Genomic DNA, 25,561 nt, shown 5'->3' on the forward strand with positions numbered 1-25,561 from the left:
CCTTGATTTATTTATGTAAAGCAGCTTGTAACTAATTATTATTCTGAAATCACCAAATTAAGAATAAATGCACCAACAGCCGGAGCCCAGCTCTTCTAGTAATGCTCCAGAACATAGAGTAATAATGCATTCTTTATTGCCCCCCTTTGGAAGTTGATATAAGCTGCAGCTGCTCCATCTATGTAAACTCATGTCTGAATAATGGAGGAAGGTCAGAATGGAAGTAATTGATTTAATTTGAGCACAGAAGAGGGAATTGATCTGTGAATAACGTGCTCCGTTTATGAAAATGGTGCAGCTCTGACCTGGATTCATTTGCTTCGCAGCACAGGCCCACTGTGTGCTTGATAGAGCAAATATAAGGTGTTTCTTTTCACGTCATCTCAGTGGATTTCATACAGTAGAATATATTCATACATGCGTACATATGAGTTTTACACTATGATGCAAAATAATCACACTCTCACCGGCTTTACCACACCCACATTTTCTTTAATTAAAAACGCCATGATTTTTCTGTCTTTCAATACAATATGTACATCTGGTTCCTCGTATGAATTGATAGAATAGTTCAGTAACATATATACACACCAATGAGTACAATACAAACCGGCATCAGCCAGAGGCTTGAAATGGATTTCTGGTCATTTTCAAGTCTGTAACGTCAGATCGAGGGCCCTGAACACTGAAGTCTTCTGATGAAAGGCTGATGCCCAGCACATCTAATGTGTTAGCACCCTCTTCAGTTAGAGCACTGCGTTGTCCAGTGTTTGCAGTGCCTCTGCATTGAGTAAGAAAATGCCCTTGTGCACGAGGCCAAGAAAAAAAGGTTAGAGTGGATGAATAGACTGGATTTAAATGTTTTAGAAGCATCGGGCCGGCGAGGTGAGTCAGACAGTAGACTTTTTATTTCATATTGCTCTCTATCCAGTCTTTGAAGTTGGCTACATCTGTGTAGACTGTATAGAGGTCAGGATCACACTCCCCTTGGTCATAGCCAAAGCTCACCAGTCCCAGGAGTCTCCACAGCTCTTTTCTCTCCCTCTTGACCTGTGTGAAGCTCAGAAAGGGATCCTGTTTGCTGCTGGCTTGGCTCTCAGAGAGGGCAGGGAGGACGAGGATTCCCCCAGTGTCAGAGGGACATATGTTAGAGGGTCCATAGTCAGGCTTGTGGCTGGCACACAGCATATTGTCTGTCACACTGACTGGCACGCCGTTGCGAGCATACTGCTGCTCACATGGGACTATATCAGCAAGGTGAACGAGCCCAACCCTTGCCTTCTCGTCGGGACCTAAACTTGAATCAGGCAGAGGAGACCAGCCTGTCACGAGCCCTTGTCCAGAGTTCACCTCCTCTCCCTGGATGTCTGAGATGCAGAGGGGCAGGACCTTCTCCCCGATCCTTGCTTTGTCCAGTAACTTGACCACAGCAATGTCAGAGTCGAGAACATGGGGGTCGTAGTTTGTATGAACAACAATGGAGGCCACCTAAAGGAGAAAGACATGCGCTAAGTGTGCAGGTTTGATTAAAAAGGAGCATTAGAAAATTATATCTCCAATAGCTTACCCTCAGGTGCTGGAGACCTTTACTGTCCCTGTGGTCATCACGGTAGTGCTTCCCTACAACCACCTTGATCTTGGCTGCATCCAAGGGATACACCTTCCCCAGCTCTGTCACACAGTGGGCTGCCACAACCACACTCCTTTGGTTCACCAGAGCCCCGCTGCACACCAGCTGCCAGTTAGAAGCCTGATTGTGGTTGCCAGGTCCTGCTCCATCGTCCCTCTTCAGGGACCCTGCCTGGCTGTCTGCCTTGGACACCTTTGTCTCAGCTCCATTGGTGGAGCGGCGGTAGATGGCTGCCAGCCAAGGCCAGTGAGCCTCTGCCGGCCTCTCTGGGTCAAAGGTTGGATGCTTCCCACACACTGCCAAAAAGGAGGTGACAGGATGAGAGGACAGAGAGGGAAGGGGGGAATTGGACTTACATTGGAGACTGTGTCAATGCTTGTTTTTGAATCCTCTTTCCCTTTGGAGAGCCTTTACTTTAACATCATGCACATGAGTTTGAGATGGACATCTATTTTACCTGTCCTCTAGAAAATGTCCATTAAACACACTATACAGGATTCAAACATCTTATTCGTTATGTCATCAACCAAGTAATAAATTGTACGACATAGACTTTAACACTTCCAAACTGCTTTTGCTACTTTTTATAGATGTGTGCAGACTCTGTTTATTAAAGATGAACACAGCTCACAGACCCAATCTCTTTCAAGGTAGTATATTAGGGTTGTCCAAGAAAAAAGTCACCTTTGTGATTGCAACAAATAGCGATTAAATTGGCTGGCCCAATGTGATTTCTTCCACTCTGCACAGAGAGGATAGTCTTTCATTAAGTCTTTTAACGGGATTAATCCTGGAGGCAAAAGGAGTGTGTGGAAGATGTTGGGCAACCTTTGGTATCACAGTCTCAGAATTTTCCTTTGCAACATTATTATATTAATTGAGACATTGTGAATGGATCTGCTCTGCATCAACACTGTCCTGCCTTCTGTATATGCTGAACAAGGACGGCCAAACTGCACAGAATCAGCTGGAACCAGGTCTTTAGTAGCAAAACTGACACACAGAGTCCACTTCTTTGGGTGCCGGTCAGACTCAACTTGTTCATCTCATCCCCTAACAAGGATGTTTGGCTTTGTTTGCATCATTATCATCAGCAAATTACTAAAAACATGCAGCACAAATGTGTACAAGAGCTTTTATGTAAGAAACAGTGACAAAATTGTTGGGACATGCGCATGTTACTATTTTATCTTCACCTGTGTTGAAACTTTTTGACATTCACCATACTCACTGCTTTGATATCAGATGTTTGTTGCTGATGATGAAGAAAGCGGACACTGTTGCGTATGTAGGTTGCACATTTGATTACAGCCTGGAAGAAGCCTTGTTTAATCTAAGATGCTGATCTTTTCAACTCTCAGTGCATCTATCTCACAGCTTAGCCGTAAATGTCAGCTATTGGCTTTTCATCTTTGTATCTTTGGGAACTCTCTCTGAGTAGTAATGAGCAGACTACAGCTGGCAGGAATGCCAAAGAGACTGGTGAAGAAGCTGATGGTATATTCCTGTTTGCCATTAATTAGAGGCTGTGATAATATTTTGTTAACACTGCTTCATTAGATAAATGTCTGAGTGATGACAATAATTTTGTATCACATACTGTATCATTGGTGTAAATCACTGCAATAAATGTGTGTCATTGTGTGTTCTGTGAGAGTGTGATGGTTAGTTCCAGCAGTAAGATGACTAGTGGTCCTCTGCTGCCCTCACCTGGTGAACAGGACACATGATGCCCACTCCATTTCCCAGTCTTCAAGCAAGTGCGGCGAGAACTGCCAGAGTGTTGGTAGAACTGAGAGGCGCACTCATACTCTATATGTGTATAAAGGTGGTGGAAGCCCTGGGGCAGCCGGGAAAGCACTGGGGGGCCTTTTGTGGGGCCGTCAGACTGGAGCTGCCGGCCCAGCCCAGAGGAGTAGAGCTTGTGCACAGGTGTCTTTCTGAGGTGAGAAGAAGAGGGCAAGGATGTGCAGACACACTGCTTCAGTTGAGTGAATGCTTTTGAGGGTTAGTGCAGAAAAATTAACTGTGTGACATGAGAGTTAATGCTTTTAATTCTTCAGTCACTAAATAGCACACTAATATACTGTAGATTATACAGTGCTTATGGATGTCAAGCATGCTGACAATCACACATATTATATAACATGATGCACTGGAAAACGTACCTGGATGGTGTTTGAGGTGGGAGGACTTTTTGTCTAACCAGCTCCGACACTTTGGGTTCCCGGCATGCTGCAAATGAAGACACATATATGAACACACACATCACACATACAATACAATACACACCAAAGTGCCATTAAGACCTGCTGTGATTTAATGGGGATACTGGAACTGGAACAGTGACTGGACTGCAGGGAATTGTGACCTGATAGAAGTACCATGTCTTTAAGTAATAGCTTTGACAGCGGTTAAAGGAAAGAGACAATATCTTGCCAACAGTTAATACCAGTCTCAGGCTGTATGTTTAACATGAGCCAGTTAGCTTAGCCTAGCATGAAGACTGGAAACAGAGGAAAACGGTTGGTCTGGTTCTGTGAGAGAGTGAACAAATCTGCCTCCCAGCATCTAAATTTCACTAAAAACACAAAAAAAACTGGCGTGGAAAAAAAGATATTTTGTACTTCAGAGTTACAGAGGGTGCAGGTGGATTCTGTTGCCTCTGGACAGACTAGCTGTTTTGCCCTGTTTCAGTTAATGTCAAGCTACATGCAAGCGAATTGGCTGCTGGCTGTAGTTTCACAACACGGCATGAGAATGGTATCAATCTTCTCCTCTACCTCAGCAAGAAAGAGAAAAAGTTGAACCAACTGTTCTGCAAAGTTGAAAAAAATCTACAGTTGGCTGCCGTATATCCTCCCACAGCAGAACTTACTTTGTCTTCTTTAATCCTTGCTCTTTAATTTATCAGGAAAGTCGAGCCAGTGCACAGTTCGACTACTTAGCTTTTGGCAAAGAGCTGAAGAGCATCCAGACCAAAATCTATTAAGAACTAATTAACATTTCCAACTCTAGACTGATGGATTATCATACTGCATGAATCCTTCACCCACCAGCATTTAACGTTAGTATTTTCCTTTTAGCATTTTAGAACCCTTTACTTACTTGATATCTACAAATCTAATTAAACCAATGACCCCTCATTAATGGCTTAATCATCTAATCTAATAAAACATTGACAATGCAGTTGTGCACTTTCGTACTTAAAAGTCCTTCAGATGATATACCTTATTAGAAGGTGGTAGCTGATTATCAATGCAGTAACCATCAAAAAGAACGCAGTATGGCCATGTCTGCAGACATTTATACCTTCAACAAATAACCAAACACCATCATCAATAGTTAAACAGTGACCAATCAGGTGACAGTACCTCTGACACAGAGGGGCTGTTTGCCACTCCAGGTTCCATCTGGCTGGCAGGTACGTCGGGCATCACCACTGAGAGCGTATGAGTGGTTACAGAAGAACTCCACTGTTTCTGGCTCCACCCCGGGCACTGGCTGGTGGTAGCCATGGTAGAGGCGAGGAAGAGGAGGGCAGCGTTTCTCTGCAGGAGGAGAACAGACAGTAAGAGAGGGTGAGGACCACGGAGAAGGGGATTGCATTCCTTTTTATTTTTATCAACGAGTGTCTTACCAGTAAAGCTTTGGTTGGCTTCTTTCTCCTTCTCTTTTTCTTTCTCCTCCATCTCCCTGTCCAACTCTTCCTTTGTTTTCTCAGCAGAATCCTTCCCTGTCTTGTCCTCATTAGTTGTTGCTTTTTCTTTTGGCTTCCCACTTTCTTCACCTCCTGCTCTGTACATGGTGTACTGTGTAATGTTGACTCTAGTGGGAATGATTTTCCTATCCGTCTCTGGAGAGCCTATGCTATTATTTTCTTTCTTTGTGTCCTTTGTATCATATACAACTGTGTTGTTTTTTGTCATTTCCAGTTGAAATATCTCCACTGTGTTTTCACCCTCAGCTGTGACCGTCTTCAGCTTGGTATCATTAGGGCCGACTTTATCCGGATCTCTTTTTCCATTCACCTGCTCCTCTTTTCTTTCCTTCTCCTCTTGTCCTTTGTCTTTTATCACAAATATTTCTGTGATATCTGTCTTTCCTGTCTCCAAGTTTGTGTCTGGACTGCCTTCTTTTGTCTCAGGTGGCTTTCCCACCTCAGGTTCCTTCTTTTCAACTGTATTCAGGCTGTTGTCTGGGCTTTTACCATCCACTTTGTCTTTGCTGCCTCCAGTGGATTTCTCTGACCCAGTATCTCTTTCCTCTGCCTCTCCTTCATTCCTACCCTCAGACGCAGTTTTCTCTGGAATTGTACCAGAATATTTATCGACTGCTGTTGTATTCTCATGCCCAGGGATTATATCTTTCCTTCCAACACTTTCCTTTTCCCCAGCTGTGTTCTCTTGACCTTTCTCTTTAGTTTTGCTGAGATCTCTGTCACTGTGTATAACTGTTTCCGTGTCTTCTTCCTTGTCTTTGCCCTTTTCTGCTTCCGTCAGAGTATTATTCACTGTGGATAAAGGATATGAAGAGAGATCATTACTGAATCGTCAGTCAGCAACTGACTGCAAATCTTTTTGTTCAGAGTTGATTCGTCATGCAGAATGGCTCTAGGCACTGACTCATTTTGTGATTCATTATCCTTATAAAAACAAAGGAAAATGTCATTTGCACTGTTTGCACTGACTCATCCATTTGATCTCTAATCCCCATTATTTAAGAAGCTTTGTCTGACCTTGGGTGCAAACAGGAGGGGTCCCACTCCAGGTGTTGTTAGGAAGGCACGTTCTCTGGGAGTTCCCACTGAGTTCATAGGGGTGGTAGCACAGGTACTGTAGAGCGATGAGGACATCGTTGGGTCCGTAAACCAAGAAGTGGTCCCCATGTGTTGGCTTGAGAGGTAAACTACATACTGTTTCCACTGGCACTGTAGAGAGGAAAGAAAATTGGGCTGCACCATCTGTGGGACGGTATGTACTGTATGGCATCCAGAGACAAGCAATTGACACACGCATGACTATTCCAGATCCTGAATTCTAATTATTTGGCAGAGGAAAAAATTGACATCATTATCTTACCGCACTCTGGGGCAGACGCACTCCATGTGCCATCTCCCAGGCAGATGGCAGTGTGAAAACCCCGCAGCTCAAAGCCAGGATCACAGCGGAAAGTGATGCGTGCTCCTGAGTGATGGAACAAACCCTCTGTGGATCCATGGGTGGGCACTGGAGGCCTGTGGCATCCCACCACTGAGTAGAAATACAGGCATGCACATTTTTTATTCATGAACACGTTGTCACACACGCTATTTTCACAGACTCATTACTCTTAATTTCTATTTTCCTGATTCATAAATGAATGCTGGGCGATATAAAGCAGATTTAGGAAGCATCTCTAGTATTCCTCAAACACCAGTTTGTTGAACCTCCCTGCTGTAAAAGACCACACATGTAGACCTTCAGTGAGTTAATTGCCTTCTGGTGTTTGCAGGTCAGACAGGTAGCCCACGAACCAACATCACAGACTCATTACTCTTAATTTAAAAATGTCCAGAGCTTTAAAAGCATAGTCTGCTACCACTGAGGCTCATTAATGAATAATTTCACCCATCGTGGCAAAGTGTGAACAGTTCATAGTGAGACTTAACACATGGCTTGTAAATGAGAAAGAAATAGATGCAATAAAAGAGCTTTGGTCAAACTGTTCAATTTTCCAGTGTTGTAAAAGTAGATTTTATGAAGTAGTGTAGTAGAGACTGGGAATCTGGTGTAGGAATACTGTTTGCAACTCTGACAAACTACTGCAAAATAAAAGTATCCAAGACATAAAAGGGGAAATTATCGTGCAATTCTTTTGGCATTTTGTGATGTGCATGGAGTATCTATTTCTATCTTAGAGGCAAGCTGTAATTGTGCACACAAACATTATGGTACAGGACTGCATCACCCACAGCTGTGTTCACAAAAACTCAAACACACATGTTAACACGAAGGTTATCATACCATTACGGCACTCTCTGTGAGACAATCCCTCAGGAGGTTTTCTGTGGTGTTGACTTTAAGTTGGGTCAGATCCATGAAATGCGCTGTCTGTGGTTTTATAGCTCCAGACCAAGGAACCCTCCCTATAATCTGGGCGGTTTTGCCTTACAGCATTTTCAACCTTAAGTCCCTTCGGGGATGGGGAATGCTGTTGGTGAACCAAAAGTGGAAAAATAAACTGAAGCTGACCTCCTTTCAATATGTTTTTTAAAAAGCCAATGCATCCTGAGGTGGTGTGGTCTTTAAATGATCCATCTGCCATGTCTGATTTTGTCTACAGGCATAATGAGATGAGTCTGGAGCTATTAGGGTGGAATGCTAACATACTATACACAGCGACACATACTTTAAGTAAGTCATCATTCCTTTTGTTAATGCCATGGAAACTATGTTGAACACTGCACTCCAAAATAGATTTAACTCAAGAATAGATTAAACTGTGCAAGAGACAGAAAAGAAAAGGGGGGAGTTTAAATGATAATGTGTCAAGATTCTCTCATACAGAATGAGTTTTAGCTCAGGCTTACAACAGATGACAGGTTGATTATCGGAGACCTGAAATACATCTGATGTCAGCTTCATACTTAAAATTCTCCATCTGTCTGCAGGGCAGAAATGTAGACTACATTTCCTCAACAAAATGTCAGGCATTAACGTTATCCCAGCTCTCTTCCATTAAAATTAACAGCTGAGGATTCCTCATGGGAATACAGATGAATGCACGCTGTGTGGAATGAAACTCCTGCCTTTTTCACGTGTGTCTCCTCCAATGGAAAATCTGGCGTGCGTTACAGAAGCAGAATTGTTTCAACATTAGCTTTATGGACTCGAATTTAGCCCTGAAAATGACACCACAAGAAAAAGTGAGTGAGGTTCAGGAAGTCTGTTTTTGCAGGATCTTAAGGGAGGTGTATTGGATATAAAAACTTCAAGTTAGGGTCCAGACGCCCATAAATAAAAGGCCTTGCAGGCCAACCACACCCTGCCTGAGCAGTACCCCACATGATGAAGTGGAGCTCTCTCACACATTTAAGGTGGCATATTCTCTTCAGAAACCAGAATGGTTTGCTGACCAAACTCTAAGAAACACAGTATCTTCTCTTCTCCTCATTCATAATTCTCCTTACTTTTCGTTACAGCATTTCCCACTTTAATTTCTTTGCTCACTGATTTTCGTCAGGTTCAGTGCTGCTAAATTTCATGCAAACAGCAGTAGACAGTCATGTGGGTTTGCAGCACATCCACTGAAACTTATTTTACGTTTCTAGAAAAGATGATTGACCAAAACCATAGATGGGACTGCACGGACAGGGAAGGCAGCTGGCCTGAACCTAGTCCAAACCACAGACGTCTCCCTTGTGACAGTGAATCACCGCCTGCCAGCAACAACAGCAAAAAAAAAAAAACCTTTCAGAAGTCAATTCTTAAATATGTTGTAACTAGGCGTGTCTGATTTCTGATGAAAATAACTCAAATATTTATGAGATTTTGTAAGCGTCAATACAGTAAGACATGTCTTTCAGATGACTCCAGAGATGGAAAATTGAAGTCATGCCTACAATATGCGGCTAAGACTGGTTTATTCTTCACTGTGATTAGAACCTGCAGGCATTTTTTTTTCCCCCACATCCACTTCACTCCCAAAATATAAACCAGCACTTTTCAGGCATGTTCATAGTGTAGCAGCTTCAGTTATGTTACACACTCACCATTTTCACACCTCTTGCCTGTGTAGCCAGCCAGACAGGCACAGTGGTAAGTGTAAGAACTGTCCAGGATGCATGTCCCGTCATGCAGGCAAGGAGAGGAGCTGCAAGCTGTAAACATACAAGTGTGTGACATTAGGGTACGAGAAGAAATGTTCTATTCATTAGCAGTGTAACGATACAATCTGTGTGCCAGAATGGCTGTCCACACCAGGCTATATCAAGGGATTCATATTCATAGCTGGCTGGCACCATTTAAATGTCACTGTTACTTTCCATTTCTGAATGTGTGTGGGCATTTGTACACAGAAAGCCTCTGTTTACTTTTACTAGATCTGGCTTAGCTGCTGGTAACTTATGTGCGCGTGTGTCTTTTTAGATCTTGAGAATGAGGACATTTCTGGAAAGTAAAGACATTTTGGTCTTGGCTTTCTCAAGGGGCTGTCAGCAGGCTCAGCACCGTGACAAAGGCTTTTGCCGAAATGTGTAGGTGTCAGTCATTTTAATATATAGCATGCTTTTAATGGTGCCTTGGAAACTTCTTTCTTGTTTGCATGTGTTGTAGCCCACGACTCTAAAGAGTATCTTTGTTCACTGTGTGAGTTAAGGTTAAAATTCCCCTGTGGTTAGAGTAAGGGATTAGGATTTGGGGTAGGGAATGCATTATATCACCAAGGATACAAGTAAATGAATAGTAGCAAATACAGATAAATAGTAGCAGTAGCGGTACTTCTGTTGTTGTGAAATGGCACTGGTGCTTGACCTGCCTGAGCTCTCCTGGAAAGTGGCAAAGAATCCATCAAAATTCTTGTAACCGTCAGACACAAAGAGGACGTGCAGACTGTTGCCAGAGCTGTGAACTGGGGCAGGTCTGTTGTTCCCACAGAATCGACCGATAACACGTGAGTTGATGCTGTCCCCATCTCGGACCTCCACGTAGTCATAGCGACAAGAGTGGTGAAACTCCAGACTCAGCATCATGAACCTGTTAGTAGGAAAAAAAAGGAGAAAATGTGACAAATGAAACTTTCCATCATTGGAAACCATTTTTACCGTTACTCGGCCTTGATCCACTTCATGGATCTGCTGGTGCATGACGTAAAAGTTTCTGTTGAGTTCCTGCTATGTTGGTGTTTTCCTGGATAATGAGAGCACCTGCGTTCCCTGGCAGTGCCACACCACCTGGCATCATGACGCTTTAAAATCTTCAGCCAGCAAACAAGTAATGAACGGTAATGATAGCTGCTGAATACATTAACAGCTGCTGAAGGTGATTTGCCCCATGATTACATGGCTTACTTTCTTAACGGTGTGTGAAATGTGCCTCATTTTAACCAGGTACCAAAGCAGTTAAAGATTTAAATTGATGTTTTTTGTTGGTTCGTTTTCTTTGTTTGTGTGTGTGTCGCAAAGACTAGTGGAAGTTAAGTTGTGAGCAGCAGTGCAGATTAAAGGAATGAAGAAACCTGAGATGATTGCTGAGACAGGTAGAGGCAAGTACCAAAGACCACATTACTGTCTGCATCAACTCTGGACCAGTATAACTGAATTAAGATTATATATTTTGGATAGAGCCTGGCAGCAACAATAAAACAGTCGGCTAATCAAGAAACCAAAAACAAACAGAGGCATATTTTTGGCTGTGTGGCTTTGGCAGGCTATAGAGACGTCTTTATATTTTTTTCTCACCCCTATGTTTAATAGATCATTTATTGTTGACAGTCATGTGTTTATTTAACAGTTTTAAGTGCACATATAAATGTCATAACGTTTCTGTAATTGGCAATAATCACTGCCGAGCATTACCCATCCCAGTCTAAATAAGCATCTCATTATTTCAGATCAGCAGCTGTTAAGTGTCTATAAAATCTATCCATGACTGCTGAATAAACATACATCAACATTATTTCCACAACAGGTCGTACAACTGGTGATTACCGGTATGGAACTTTTAGGTTATGTGTTAACATTTCCAAAACATTCTTGGTGCGCTTGTCAAGATTTCAAGAAGGAGCAGCTTCAGGGCCTGATTAAATGAGAATTAGAGTATAATGACTGTTTGGATAAATTTACATACACTTTCAATTCTTGAGCTGTTTGGTCCAGTCGCGGGTGGAGTGTGACATTGAGAGGACTGCCAGCTGGTTTAGGAAAAACACAAAGGAGTCTCCTTTCCCCTTCCTGGAGATTTCAGATGTAATCTCCTTGGCCTTAGATTGGAACGGACACGAAGGATTGATGAACTTTATACAAGATGCTGGCGTGCTCCCAAATCCTCTAATTTTACCCTACATCACAGTCACTGGGGTCATGGAAAGCTTACACTAATGAGATATACAGAAATGCTAAATGTTAGCCTGCAGCAGCTCCCAACAATTAATGCCAGTTGTAAAAGTTAACATGTTGCTCGAGTGTACTGTGAGAGAAATACAGGAGAGCCATGCCAGTAATTCCCCAGTCACGCAGGCACAGACGTATAAGTTTCCATTAGACTATGTCTGAGCAGAGCAGCTCTTTCTCATTTAGTGGTTTTGTTTGATTTATGTCACAAAGGAGATTGAAATATCACACATGAATAGCTGTCATCTCTATAGTCATGTTTATCATCACAGAATGGATTCACCCCAGGTTTCTATACATCTCACAGTTCACAATTCTTCTGTTTAATACAAAGCTTTCATACATAGCAGAAAAGTACTTGGAATCATCAAATGCCTATAAAATAAACCGTCAGTGTATGCACTGCATGCTGAGGCTGTGTCTAATTGTATGGAGCTTTTGTTCTGCTAAAAGCCTGTGCAAATGCTCGCCCGTAAAGTGGGTAATGGAGAAGATGACAGAAATAGAAAGTTATCACAGAACTGCAAAGTAATAACTTTCTTGAAAAAAAAAAAAAAACAATGTTGTGGTGTCCAAAATTTGCTGTAGACTTGCCATCGGTCCATGACATACTTCTTGCGGAAATATCTGAACTCAGTGGAAATTTGACTTAAGCAGGCCAGCCATTAATAACTATTACAGATGGACAACGAGGATCCCAAAAACTGATGCTTTAATGCCAGATGAACTGGACTGAATGTGTCCATTTTAACTTTATTTACACAAAGGTTTCCAATATTCCTGTTTCCGACAGGCAAATATTTATTTGTAAGCTGTGGTCAGAATATCTGTATCAACTATTACAACCTGTGGGACTTCTCCATGGTTTTAGTCATGTCATTTGAAAGTCGTTCCTGTTATGATCCTGGCTTCCTGTCTCTCCCTGTGTGTCTCCTCTCTCTTTTCCCTGGGTGCTTTTCATTACATAAATTGGTCTCCTCGTCTCCTCCACTCGCTTCCTCTCCTCGCGTCTTAGCTCCGCCCAGCGAGGACATGAAAGAGGGATGCGAGGAAGGGACGTGAGGATGGAGGAAACGAAACTCCGAAATGAAAAATCCTCGCTCCACAGCGTCAGTCCAAAGCGACGTCAATTACTAATGACGTTTGCACAGCCGTAAAAGCTGTAAAACGTGATATTATGGTCAGATCTGCAGTCAGACTGTTCTACTCCTGATTGCTATTGATGAGGTTTCAATTATATGCCATTAGAGGCATAACAGAGGACGGCTGTGTGGTAGATTAAACCAACAGCCTTGTAGCCTTGCTTAAAAAAAAACGTAATATACCAAGAATTTTCATTAATTTCTTGGTGACAGATACAATTGTTAAAAGGACACAGTTGAAACAAGAATCAAGATTACATTTGTGAAGACCTGCTCCCGCCATGATTCAAACGTGTGCCACATACAACACGCCCCTTAAATAATAAAAGACTTCCGCGTAGGATACACCGGTGTATCCTCACTCTGATCTCCTTCAGAAGCCTCCTCTCTCCTCGCTCCTCGTCTCCTTCAGGTGCATTTAAGCAATTGGAAGATCCTTCATCATGGCGGAGGGGAAACGACTTCCGGGTCGATGAAGGAGAGAGGAGACGAGGAGGCACAATTCAACGTAATGAAAAGCACCCCCTGTGTGTGTGTCTGTCTGTCTACCCCTGGCGACGTGGCTGGGCAGCCCCTCACCTGCTGCCAGCTCCTCCCACTGCGACTCACCTGCAGTCCATCTCCCTCATCAGGGAGAGTATTTAAGGCATTAACCTACTCCTCTTCCTTGCCGGATTATTCCTCGATCTCCGTGTTGATGTTTGGTCATATGGTTCGTAAGTATAAGTGTCTTTGTCTCTCCCAAATTCAGATTTTCGTCTTTTGTTGTCCACCGTTTTTCCAGCCACTAAGTGTGCTGTGTTTTTCTTTGTTTTCAGTGTCTGCCTGCCGCTTCCACGCGTGCCTCGTGTCAAACCCGCTTCGTCGGTGCTCCTTCAGTTTATCCACTCCGTTTGAGTGCGTCTTTTGTTTGTTTATCATCCGCTCGTTGAGCGCGTTTTCTGTTTTCCTTTTTATTAATAAATTCGACTTTTGTTTTCACACAATCTCTGTTTCGGGTCTGCATCTCTGGGTCCTATTACTCGGCGGCTGTACAGCCTCCTAACAGTTCCAGTGAGTTATTCTGATTATTCAGAGTAATGAGGTCACTGTCTCTGAAAAGACACTGAGCTTTTGAATCTTTTGACATAACTTTTAGTCACGCAGTGTGACTCTAAGGATGCAAAGTTTCAACACTTACTGCTGTTCCATCCTATTTTAATTTGCCAAATTCTTTGGATTATGACGAAATACCTAAAATCTAATGGCATTGCCATCAGGCTTAGCTGTACTGTGTGTTTAGTGCTAATCTTAGCATGCTAAGACCTGAAACTATGATTGTGAACATGGTAAACATCAGCATGTTAGCATTGCCAACTTGATTATGTTAGCATGCTAAAGTTAGCATTTAGCCCAAAGCACTGCTGTGACAGTGAAGCCTCAACAAGCTGTGACCACTTTTAGCTTTGTTTGAAATTGGAGCTGATGAGGAAGACAAACAATCAAACCTGGGATTTTACCCATCATGCTTTATGGTAGACAAAATAAACTATTATCAGTAGATATCAGCATTGACCTTCCTGATGTAATCTGATTTTACCTTCAAAATTAGCTCTGATGACACAGGCATGTAGATGAGGACCAGTGAATGAGTACAGAAGCATAATGCTTATGGTCCTACCTGAGTTCTATGGTAAAGGGACGGTCCACCTGTATGGTCCACTCACACCGAGCATTGTTGGGGTAACTCTCCAGCACCAAGTGGCCCTGCCGTTTATGAATCACTCCACCGCACTCTGAAAAACACATGGGAAAGAATTCCATTTTGGAAAGTTGTGCAGAAACTGGCCTGCTTTTTAAATTTCAGAGGCCGTTAATTACAGCTTAATTATTATTTTTAGGGTCTACATGCAGCTGCTTTGGTCACCGTTCAAACCATGAGCGATTGCATCTGAGGTTCCAAAGCCACTGTATAAACCTCATGTTGTGCTCCACAATATAAAGATGCATGAACACAAGACACGCAGGGGCAAGAAATAAACAGCTCCTCCTAACAGCTCCTCCAGGTTCTGCTTTTAATTAAATGTATGCGTGTTGTGCCCTTCGGCAGAATATTTGCATATTATGAACGTTATAGTCAGTGTCCAAACGCTACACGTTAAATTGTTTTATGAGATTCCTCAAATGTTGACTGATTTGTCATTCAGCACTTAATGGAAAACCTCCTGGGTATATGGCAGCCTTCCAAGGTGGTATGACTGTCCCAGATGAAGATAAATCAGCAGGGAAGGGTAGAACATATAGTATGGTATTCATTTCACTTAAAAAAAAAAAAAAAACATTTAAAGCAAAGCTATGTAGAATCCACTCTTTGGGGAATGGAGAGACTTACTCATGCAATCTCCACCAGACCAGCCAGGCCGACACTCAGCGCAGTATTTGCCACTAATGAAGAAGTCATCCCTGGGGCCCCATGTCCCATTGTTACAGCGCTTACAGTTCTCAAATATACTGCAACCTAAAAGAGAGCCAGAAAGAAAATTACAATAAAACAGGAGTCAGGCTGACAGGCCAGAATACAAAGGACACAAACAGTTTACATAAAGTCTTTCAAAAGAGCTGTCATTGTGTGTCAGAACTGGGAGCCCAAACAGCTTGAGCCGTGTCAATCAACTTCTCCAGACTCCTGCCGTGCTTCCTTTAATTCAACTCTGCTAAGCTCATTAAGCTCATCTTTCACTATAACAGCATGTACAAACATATTGCTGCTTCCTGAAATAGAAATGTGGAGAAAAAACCCTGAACTGGCTTCCTGGGAGGATGGATTTTCACTTAAGAGACTGTGCTGGTTAACAACAACATCTAACCTGAGGGCAGGTATATAATTTAAAATGGGTTGAGGATGCACACAAGGGTATTTATGATTGTATACATTCTGGGCTTGGAACATTTTTGAGTTTTTCACTGCAAAACGTGACATAAAGGTAACAGCTGTTTTCTTCCCTCATAAAAGAAAACATGAGTGCATTCAAGCTGTGAAGAAAACATGACATACTTCTGTAGGCGGAGGTCATATAGGAAAATAACATGAAGGAAGCAAGGGTTTGGGTGTGCAAGCTGCAGCCCATGTGTGCAGACATCCACATTACATTTTCACTTATACACACACTTGTACTTCTTTCCCAGACAATAAGAGTAACACAAAAAGATTTACACCCATTTCATTATTCAAAGTTCCAAGTGTGATCATATTATTCTGAGGCTTTCTGTCATTCTAATGCTTCAGTAGAAACAGCTGTGCAGCTGATGGGCGGTATTTGGTTTGCAGATATTAGAGAAAGGATGAAGATTTATGAGCTGACTAGAATCAAAAGACGTATACTTTATATAGAGAATGATCAGGTCTGCCAACTTTTTAGTCTGTTCAAGGAAGTTTGCAACATCTCATCGAACTGAAGTACTCATTCAAATATGTATATTTGCAGAGGTTCTACCTGGATGGATGATGCAGGGGTCGCACTCATTGATGGCGTTGCGGCAGCAGGGCACCGCATAGCCAACTGGAGTCCCCTGTAGAGGGCATTTACAGCGGATCACATCATACTCGCAGCAGCCTCTGCACATGACGTTCCACTCTGGGCCCGGGCAGTGATTGTACAAATACCTGTAATCTAAACAAGATAATACGTCAGGCTCAGCAACTCAACAAGCAAGCAGGAATCGTTTGTTTATGCAAGCACCATTTCATATGTGTGCAGAAATAGACAGGGAGATGGGTCAAACATGGAGAAAATGACACGTGTGATCATCGTTGTGGGACACGGAGAGCAGACGTATTTGGTGTTCCTGCAGAAGCCGGAGCAGCAGCGGAAGGATTCTGGTGAGTTCAGTGTTTATCTCAGCTGCTGCTCTGCACTGGCTGGCCATATGGTTACAAACTCCTTTTTAGGGGACCACAAGTCTCTCAGTAGTTTACATTCATGTCTTCTCATATGTCTTACATCAAAGACAGCCATGATGGTAAAGTCATGGCAACAACACAATCAAATCATTAATGAGAAAGTGATTTATAAAGCAGCGTGCAAACACTGACTTTCTTTGTCAAGTTTTTACCCAATAAATACACCGTTTAATTGGACTGGAAACCAGTGATTCAAGGTCCTTTTTGAGCTCAAGTGGTTACTATTATGTAACAGTGGATTTAAAGGCTGAGGCATACAAGTGGAAATTCTCTTGTGGCAGATGTGGACGGAGAACTAACAGAAGCTGCACTTTAAACTTGGCACAATGTCGGCGCAGCGTTTTGTACATACAGTACCCTCCTCCCAGCCCTGCAATCATCACAACATCTCCCACCAATTATTCTTCCTGATACTTTCCCACTGAAAAACACACTGACACACTTGCATGCTGGTTTATTTGTAAAGCCTTAGTTGCAAACTAGGTTTATTTGTTGTTTGTAAGAGTTTTGTGAAAGCAAGAATCCTGAGACACAGACGCACAAATGCACTGGTGCACTAAAGCGAAGTGATTCATCTCTTCGTGGTTGTTTGCAGACGGTCAACTCGAGAGGAGAAGTGCAGATGTCTTGGAATGCTGTGAGTCGTCCCCGCTGCCCTTCCACATTAATGATGTCATAAATTGTGTCTCAGTCCAGCTACAATCTGGCCTTCTCCTCAGATATCTCTCCACGAAGACGCAGTGAGGTATGACATTCGCATTGACATTAATCAAACAGAAAGTAGGTTGCGTGGTGCCACTAAGTCAACTTTAATGTGGGTTAAAGGACAGAATTTGTGCTTCATGAAGCTGTTGCAGTCCTTTAAAGGCTGTTTTATGATTCCTGTCAGTTCTGAGGGTCTTTTCTTGTTTTGATAACGTGGGCTGAGCTGGATTCGTGTACTAGCCTTAAAGCATGCTCAGCAAGCACGGGTCAGCCCGCTGTCTTTATGGCATGGCGTGTGATAGATCTCGGGACCATGATTTAGTGTCACTCAAATGTTTTTAGACCATGGAGCCCGTACACGCTAGTCCCTTATACAATGCCCATGCTGTCACACTAACCACCAGTAATGGCTGCTTGTGGTAAAAAGCAATGTAAACTTACATCCCCTAAGCTTTGGTTTTCAGTCAAAGCTGACGTTCTTTGTGCTTTGTCTTCCTTTGTTTAGCGCGGTCTACCTCCCTGAGACAAAAAGAAAGAAGCACATAGTTTGGGATCAGATTGTCATTTGTGGATTTCTTTTGACCAAGTGTGAGAACCACAAACATCCATGGCATGGGCATGGCCTGTGTGTTTAGAGACATGTCTGTTGAGACAAGAAGAAGACATTGCGCTAAGAGTGGGATTATATACTGTAACATGAGTCAAATACAAATATGCATTATGACAATGGCACAGCAAGTGAAAACCTGTTTTACCACAAACCTACTTAGAACTGCCATTCTCGTCAAAACATTTGGGTTAAATTCCAAATACATAACAACCAGAAATATTGTCTCATTTATTCCACACATTCCTTGTCAAAACCTGGTGCCTCCATGACCTACAAAAACAAAGGTTTGGTCAGAGATTTGGGTGTGTTATCCAAACGAGCTGCTAGCCTCAAGCACAGATGAAGGGTTGGCTAAGGGCTAAGCTAAGATCGCTTCTTTATTATTTCAGACCTATATATTTTTTTTAATTTTCACACTTGCAGTCTTCAGCCCAGCTGAGGCTGACTCAAATGGCATCACTTGATGCAGTTTATCAGATTTTGTGCCAGACACAAATGGCTTCTAACAACTTCTTTCACATATCAAGCTGTTAAAAAAATGGTGGAGCTCACCTTTAATCTGGCACTTTGCCCAAAAAACACTATGTGATTAAATGATGTATTAGAGCTGCTAATTGCTTGATTATAGCACAATTTGTACAGCATTAGTCCACCGGGAATCCATCCAGACTCAGGTCTGCTTTCACTCACATACATTGAAATGCAGTCGGAAGCAACTACATTTCAAACAACTATGATTGTTGTTATGATTGCAAAATTACCGCAATTACATTTGGGGCATGTTGCCGTAATTCCAATTGTTGCAATGTGACCCCCACAGTCAACATTACAATTGTTAACTGTGTTACTGGCCAATTTTACTATTTAGTCTATAAAGCCAAGCATGAGCTGCCTTACAATGAAGAACAGTGTTTCAAAGGTGTTATGCCCGACACATGGGGGCTGAGCATAGACTGTGCAAAACATGGGCGCAGTCTCCATGACATCACCCATAGACCATGCCCATAATTATCCATCATCTATACCGCCTATCCCTTTCGGGGTTGCGGGGGGCTGGGGCCTATCCCAGCTACAATGGGCGGGAGGCGGGGTGCACCCTGAGCCAGTCGCCAGCCGATTGCAGGGCCACATGCAAGGACAAACAACCATTCACACTCACACCTACGGACAATTTAGAGTCATCAATCAACCTAATGAGCATATTTTTGGTCTGTGGGAGGAAGCCGGAGTACCTGGAGAGAACCCACACATGCACGGGAAGAACATGCAAGCTTCACACAGAAAGGCCCCGCCTGACCCGGGGATCGAACCAGCAACCTTCTTGCTGTGAGGCACGCGCACTACCTGCTGCGCCACCGTGCAGCCCGCCCATAATTATCCATAACTTTAAGCTTTAATATAATTTCAATGAGTTATATAAAAATTCATCCAACATACAGCTGTCATGACTGGGGAACTTAGCTGTGGAGAGTAAAACTGTAAAGCTGGGCATTTTAACAAGGAGATATACGGGGAGTCAGTTTTTGGAGTCAGCCTCAAGTGGCCATTCGAGAAACTCACATTTTTGGCATTTACAACATTGGCTTCATTTTTCAGGCCCATAGGTTGCCCATGTGGGACTGAGAGGTGCCGACACCAATTCCCCTCCTTATGGGACAGCTTTTCTGCTTCCTCACTGAGGTCTGTAAACGATGCTGGCCGGAGAGACCGTGAAACCTGATTTATGGGACATAAACATGAAAGGGTCAAAAGACTTTATGAGCTGGCCTGGTAATGTCATTACATGGATTGCTGCTGTGTGTCTTGTCCTTAGATAGAGAAATGACATCCTGTGGCTGGAACTGCCCTTACAGAGAAAACCCTCATTTACAGAAGAAAAGGTCGTTATTTGTTTCACTAAAGCTGGAAATTCATCTGCATCCCCTCAGATAGTCAGTGCCATGAAAAAGCATGCATTTTTGATAGGATTAGTTTCCAGATTCCTACAAGCTGTTTTCTTCATGCTCCTCCTTGAGGCAAATAAACACAGGCAGCACCATTTTCCGTGTCTGCTCACTGTGAATGGATTCAGTTAGCTGACCTCCAGCTCTGTTGATAAGACTGTTATGTTTTTCTCTGAAGCGTGACTGCAAGGTTTCGCCTCCAGTGCTGGCCGCATGCTGGAATGCATCTTTATTTTGCTGGGTGGCTTTCCCCTTTTCTTAATAAGTGTTTACTGATTTACAACACTGAGGATCATTTTTACATAACTGTGCTTTGGCCTGCGCCCCGGCAATTTCAATTGATTCATTTCAGCGATAACGCTTGCTGCCTTGTAAAAACACATCTGTGAGGCTTCCAGGTCAACACCTGCAGGTAACTACAGACTGGACAGTAACAATTTCGTGTGGGTTTTTACAGCAGTTTAGGAAGGTTTGAACAGGTGTGGAAGTGCATGTGTGGGAGTTAACCTAGAAGAGTGGGCGTTTGTTAAAACATTAGTACACATGCTTGACTTCCCTCTTCAGACATCGGGGATGTGTATTTGAATGAGTGACAACAATGACAGCGACATGCAAATTTCACTCCCCAGACCTGTAATTTAACCCAAGATTGTGGTTGTGCTGTGTGCCCCTGGCTAATGTGCATTTAATCACAGCCTGGAAGTGCTGACAGTTGTCAGAGCTGTGCTGTAACTAAGAAGACATTCATCTGATAACAAAGTTTGCTTCCTTATTGTGCCTCATGGCTGTCTAGCACCTTTTCCATCCAACCTGCCTGATGCTGTATGTGTTTTGGTATGTGAAACGGTGTCTACATGTTTCCCCAGTGCATACATAACTAGTATTATGTCTGTGTGTGTGAGAGAGAAGATGGTGGCACTAAGCCATAAAAACACAATTTAACAGAACATCAGATTTTTCCTTTTTTCCCCTCAGTCCTGCAGCTAAGTGCGTGGATTTTTGTGTGGGTTGTTTGTCTTTTCTGGTCTTACGTAAGTGCTTTTTTTCCATTCCAGATGTTGAGCTAAATGTACTCCTCAACATCCATGTCAAGAAGCCATAGAAATGAAAACAGCAGTGACACAGGCATTGTAACGGACACCCCGTCACCTAGTGGGGACTGTGATAGCTAAGAAGAGGGGAGTATGACATGTGACAAAGGTCCCCAGCTGAAACTGACAGGCAATGTTGTGGTTATCTGGCATGTGCACTAACCGTTGGCTACCAATCTGCACCATGCTGCACCTCTTTGATGGGAATCCAGAGAGTGACTCATAATTAGAAGTCATCACAGCAATTCATGTGAGTCCTGTGACCCTGCATCTGACTTCTCTGCTTTCTTGGCCCTCTAACCTGCAGATGCACAAACCTATTTTCACATTTTTGTTCAGATTTGAATCATTTTTCTTAACTTTAAAGGTATTCTCTGCAAATATAGCAGTCAAAAGGTACACACAACTATTCCACAAGCCCTTGAAAAGCAGCAGTATTGATAAATGGATACACTGCCTTCAAAATATGCTGCAGGGGCTGAATCTGACCTTACAAGTGACTCATATGCCTGCATCAGCTCCAAAACCTTGCCATGATTTTCTGGAAGCAGCCTCCTCTGTACTCAGCTAAGAATAAAACCCAAGGTCAGCCTCTGCCTTCGTCTTTGTTGTAAATTTGCATCAGCATTGACTTTGGTCCCATTTAACATTTACAGCTGCCTCTGGAGTCTCAGATAACTTGTATAATTGAGCTCTAATTTGATATCCAAATGTTATCAGAGACACAGCTATGCTCACTGCTTTCTGTTGTGTCCAGCGATTGTGTAGTTTGTCTTCTTCTTGCTCACTGCTCAGACGCTGTATCTTATCAGCTTCTTGTCTTGCTACACACTATCATAACTGAGCTATTTTTAACTCCAAACAAAGCTAAAGAAGGTTTGACAGAGCCCAGTGAGAACTTTGTCAAGATGAGTTCAACATGTTTATCAAACACAACACAATGTGGCTGAGTCACCTGTGTCGGACATGTGTATCTCTTCAGTTGGTTTGCTCTGGTCCAAAACAGCTGATGACATGGTTTGGACAGTTTCTTTTGACACAGGGAGAAATCTAATCGAGTCCAAACACGCTGCATAAACACACCATGGTTTGTTATAAGTGACTGAAACAGGTTGGTGTGAAAGCACTCTAAATTATATAATAGTTAAAGCGATAGTTAGATGACAAGACTGACACCACCTCATGTCTATATGGTAAAAATGAAGCTATAATCAGCAGTTGATTAGCTTAGCTTAGCACAAAGACTGGAAACAGCTAGCCTGGCTTTGAAATGTAAAACTGATTTGAAATTTGACATATTGTGGTTTTACAGGGGGTTAAACGTGCTGGACATTTCTTGCTGAGCCAGTTGTTGCCCCCTGCTTCCAGTACGCTAAGCTAAGCTAAGCTAAGCTAAGTGGCATTTCATATTTAATGGACAGACATAAGGGTTGTATGAATCTCCCTATCTAACTCTCAGCAAGCAAGCACATATCTCATATTTCACAAATTATCCATCTATTGCTCAGTCAAAATTCAGTTCACCTGAATTGCAAAAAACACATTTTCACTCTTGCCCCTTGTGGCAGAAAGCACTGCAGACAGTCAGCCTTTCACTTGACCTTGCTGCTTTGCACAATCAACAACACCACAACATCATTGAGCCATACTTGTTCTCTGCCATAATTAAGTGAGAACTCAGAAAAAGCTCCCTCTGAGGAGAATGATAGGTTACAGTATATATCCACTGCTGAATAAATAGTTTCCTCCTGACAAAACGGTGCTTATTTCATGCTGATGTATCATGGAAAAAACTGTCGTTTTTACAGCAGCTGTGAGTGCGCGTGCTGTGCCTCTATGTGCAAGTGTATAATTCATTTTGCCTACTGCCCACAGCAGCTGTCTGGTATTTTGAGGTTGGAGTGATTTTGCTGTCATGGAACGGGGAAACTCCCAGGGGAGCTCTGCGGGCATTGCGTATCTGAATGTAGTCCGATCCCATGCCCTGATCCCTGTGGTTGTCCTGTAGATTGCTTTAAATAAACTTCCCTCTGCTAGGAAACCACAAAGCCAATGAAACACCCTATCAGTATATTATCCACTTCGGTGAAATGGTATCTACACACACCAATATGTGGGTCAAACAGGATTCTGAGATGTGCACATTTGTTTTCAGCATTTAGCTCCGAAACTTGGAACCAACGCTCTGATATGACACGCTATTTTTCCAAACGCTCAATCAGAGGCCATGTTTTTCTTCTTGTAACTCTACTCTGTGCCAAGATTTCACTCTTCAATCTTTTATACGTATGCTAGCTTTGCTCTTTGTTTCCTACAGCACACTGCCCAGTAGCCCTGACAGCTTCCCTGTGGACTAAAGCTGAACACACTGTAAAGAGAGTATGTCAGAACAACAGCATATCTAAGGAAGAGGAAGCCTTACATAGATCAAAAACGCCTCACTAGGGACAATGAAACGTGCACAAATGGACATAAACACAGGTACGCGCACACACATAAACAGACATGTTCACGAAGTCAGGATTTGCATGTAAACATGTCTGCTTTGCTCAAAGAAAAAGTTATCGTTCTATGTTGCTCAATCGAAAACATCTATCCTCAGCTGATAATGTACGATTATGAAACAAGCCGGGCTCAGAAGGAGGGACTCAGCTGACAACAGCATAAGTAGGTAAATCTGCCAGAGGGAACTCTCTTAACACACACATACACACACACACACACGCACACACACACACACACACACACACACACACACACACACACGCACGCACGCACACACACACACACTGCTGTACTCTGCCCACATTCACCAGCATTACAAATGATTTTATTGCGCGATAACCGTGCAAAGAGGAATCAGGCAGAGGGCAGAGGCTTGGTTTGGAGTCCTGGAGACGGTGTATGGTACACACAATACCACAGCGTGATTGACTCAAACGTGACTCATGTCTTCCTGCAGCAGTTCAAGTGGTGACCCAGGATAAACAGGCAGAGACGATCTGAATCTCAGAGAGAACTCACCCAAAACACATTTTCAGCGATTAAAGCTCTTGCACAAAAGGCGACGAGTGCCAAGATTCAACAGCCTCACTTTACCTCAAGGAATGTGTGGCCACATCCATCTGTTGCTTCTTTTTATTTAAGAACAGAAAATCCCACTTTTATTTCACACAAAGAACAAGGGCAATGAGTAGAGAGGGGTATGAAGATCACAGAGCCCTTCTTAATGGGACAATAAACAAACCCGCATAGGACTATTTCTCACTCTGTGCTTCAGAACAAGAGTTGTAACAACAAAGATTGCACAAACTTGTCAGTGCTGTTTTCTTTGCTGCCTCTGTAAAAGGCTGTATTTTACATCACTGTCTCTCTGTGGGTCTTTTTTTACAAGCCTTGCAGAGCGCTGTTGTGCTCTTAAAGGATAGAAGAGGGGATGGAGAGAGTGCTGATGCCGGCTTTTTTGAGAACAAAGAACATAAACCAAGAGGCTGTGCCAGACGTAGAGACAGAAAGAGGAGCAGTGAAGGTAGAGTCTTTGCCAGTCTCTTACCGTAGGGCCAGGCCGTCCCTTGGGGTGAGGAGATAAGGATGAAGAGGAAGATGAAGAGGAACCAGCCCTCCTTCCCAGAGATAAAGGTGCTGGTCCAGGGGATTGCGTGGGTGCCCCCATGGGTTTGCCCCAGCTGCAGTCCCCGATCCACAGACAGCATGCTGCAGTCTGGAACTCTGTTTACTTTCTGAACTCAGCTGACATCACCTTCTCTCGGCCCTTCATTCCTTCCCTCCCCCTTCCTCCATCTCTCTCTCCCTCTCTCTCTCCCTCCCTCACTTTGTCTCTCTCTCTCTCTCTCTCTCCCTTCACTTTGGCTTCAGGTTACAGCCCAGCCTCTCAAGGAGTTCCACTTGCAGTGGTCTCCCAAAAACTCCGCTCAAAGGACGACGTCACTGCTCGTGAGTGAATGCAGGCTCCAGTTTTATGCTTCACTCATTATGCTGTCACACAAGCACACACACGCACGTATGCACGCACGCACACACGCACACAAACACAACAAAAGGAGGCAAATAACAACCAGTTTGCTCTGCAGTGTGCCTGCCACACTGTCAAGACCAATCATGTGGTGATAGGATTTATCTGTCTGCTTCACTGCTTTGGTGTTCATGCCTAAAACATCTTGAAGTCAGCGTTATTCAAGTTCACACCTTGCTAAGCTTTAGTGTCTGTGGTCTCAGAAAGCAGTGTGCGTGTGTGTGTGTGTGTGTGTGTGTGTGTGTGTGTGTGTGTGTGTGTGTGTGTGTGTGTGTGTGTGTGTGTGTGTGTTAAGCAATAGCATTCAATCAGTGATTAATGTAAGATTGAAGGAACAGTTTGGTATTTTGCAAAATCAGCGAGTGAGATGAGATCGA

At 43.1% G+C, this 25,561-nt stretch overlaps 1 protein-coding gene across 1 annotated transcript; it reads right to left on the reverse strand.

Moving 5' to 3' along the window:
• Window positions 1–474: 474 nt before the first annotated feature.
• On the reverse strand, window positions 475–25,019 carry pamr1b (peptidase domain containing associated with muscle regeneration 1b). The gene is made up of 14 exons (XM_070973216.1): window positions 24,705–25,019; window positions 16,336–16,512; window positions 15,234–15,359; window positions 14,523–14,637; window positions 10,148–10,365; window positions 9,384–9,491; window positions 6,712–6,882; window positions 6,369–6,560; window positions 5,271–6,143; window positions 5,005–5,181; window positions 3,799–3,865; window positions 3,341–3,570; window positions 1,568–1,926; window positions 475–1,488 (listed from the first exon to the last, which is right to left on the reverse strand). Exons 1-14 carry the CDS (start codon window positions 24,862–24,864, stop codon window positions 907–909), a joined length of 3,555 nt encoding a protein of 1,184 aa, XP_070829317.1. The 5' UTR covers window positions 24,865–25,019; the 3' UTR covers window positions 475–906.
• Between the last annotated feature and the right edge of the window lie 542 nt (window positions 25,020–25,561).

The sequence above is a fragment of the Chaetodon trifascialis genome, chromosome 10, assembly GCF_039877785.1.
Source record: "Chaetodon trifascialis isolate fChaTrf1 chromosome 10, fChaTrf1.hap1, whole genome shotgun sequence".
In the NCBI taxonomy this organism is placed as follows: Eukaryota; Metazoa; Chordata; class Actinopteri; order Chaetodontiformes; family Chaetodontidae; genus Chaetodon; species Chaetodon trifascialis.

Bases quoted from the DNA above. Each gene is read 5' to 3' on its own strand.
- pamr1b (XM_070973216.1), bottom strand. From the start codon at position 24,864: ATGCTGTCTGTGGATCGGGGACTGCAGCTGGGGCAAACCCATGGGGGC. The intron at 6,561-6,711 runs GTAAGATAATGA...TCCTCTCTACAG, and splicing joins TGCGTCTGCCCCAGAGTGCG to TGCCAGTGGAAACAGTATGT. The intron at 1,489-1,567 runs GTAAGCTATTGG...TTTCTCCTTTAG, and splicing joins AAGGTCTCCAGCACCTGAGG to GTGGCCTCCATTGTTGTTCA.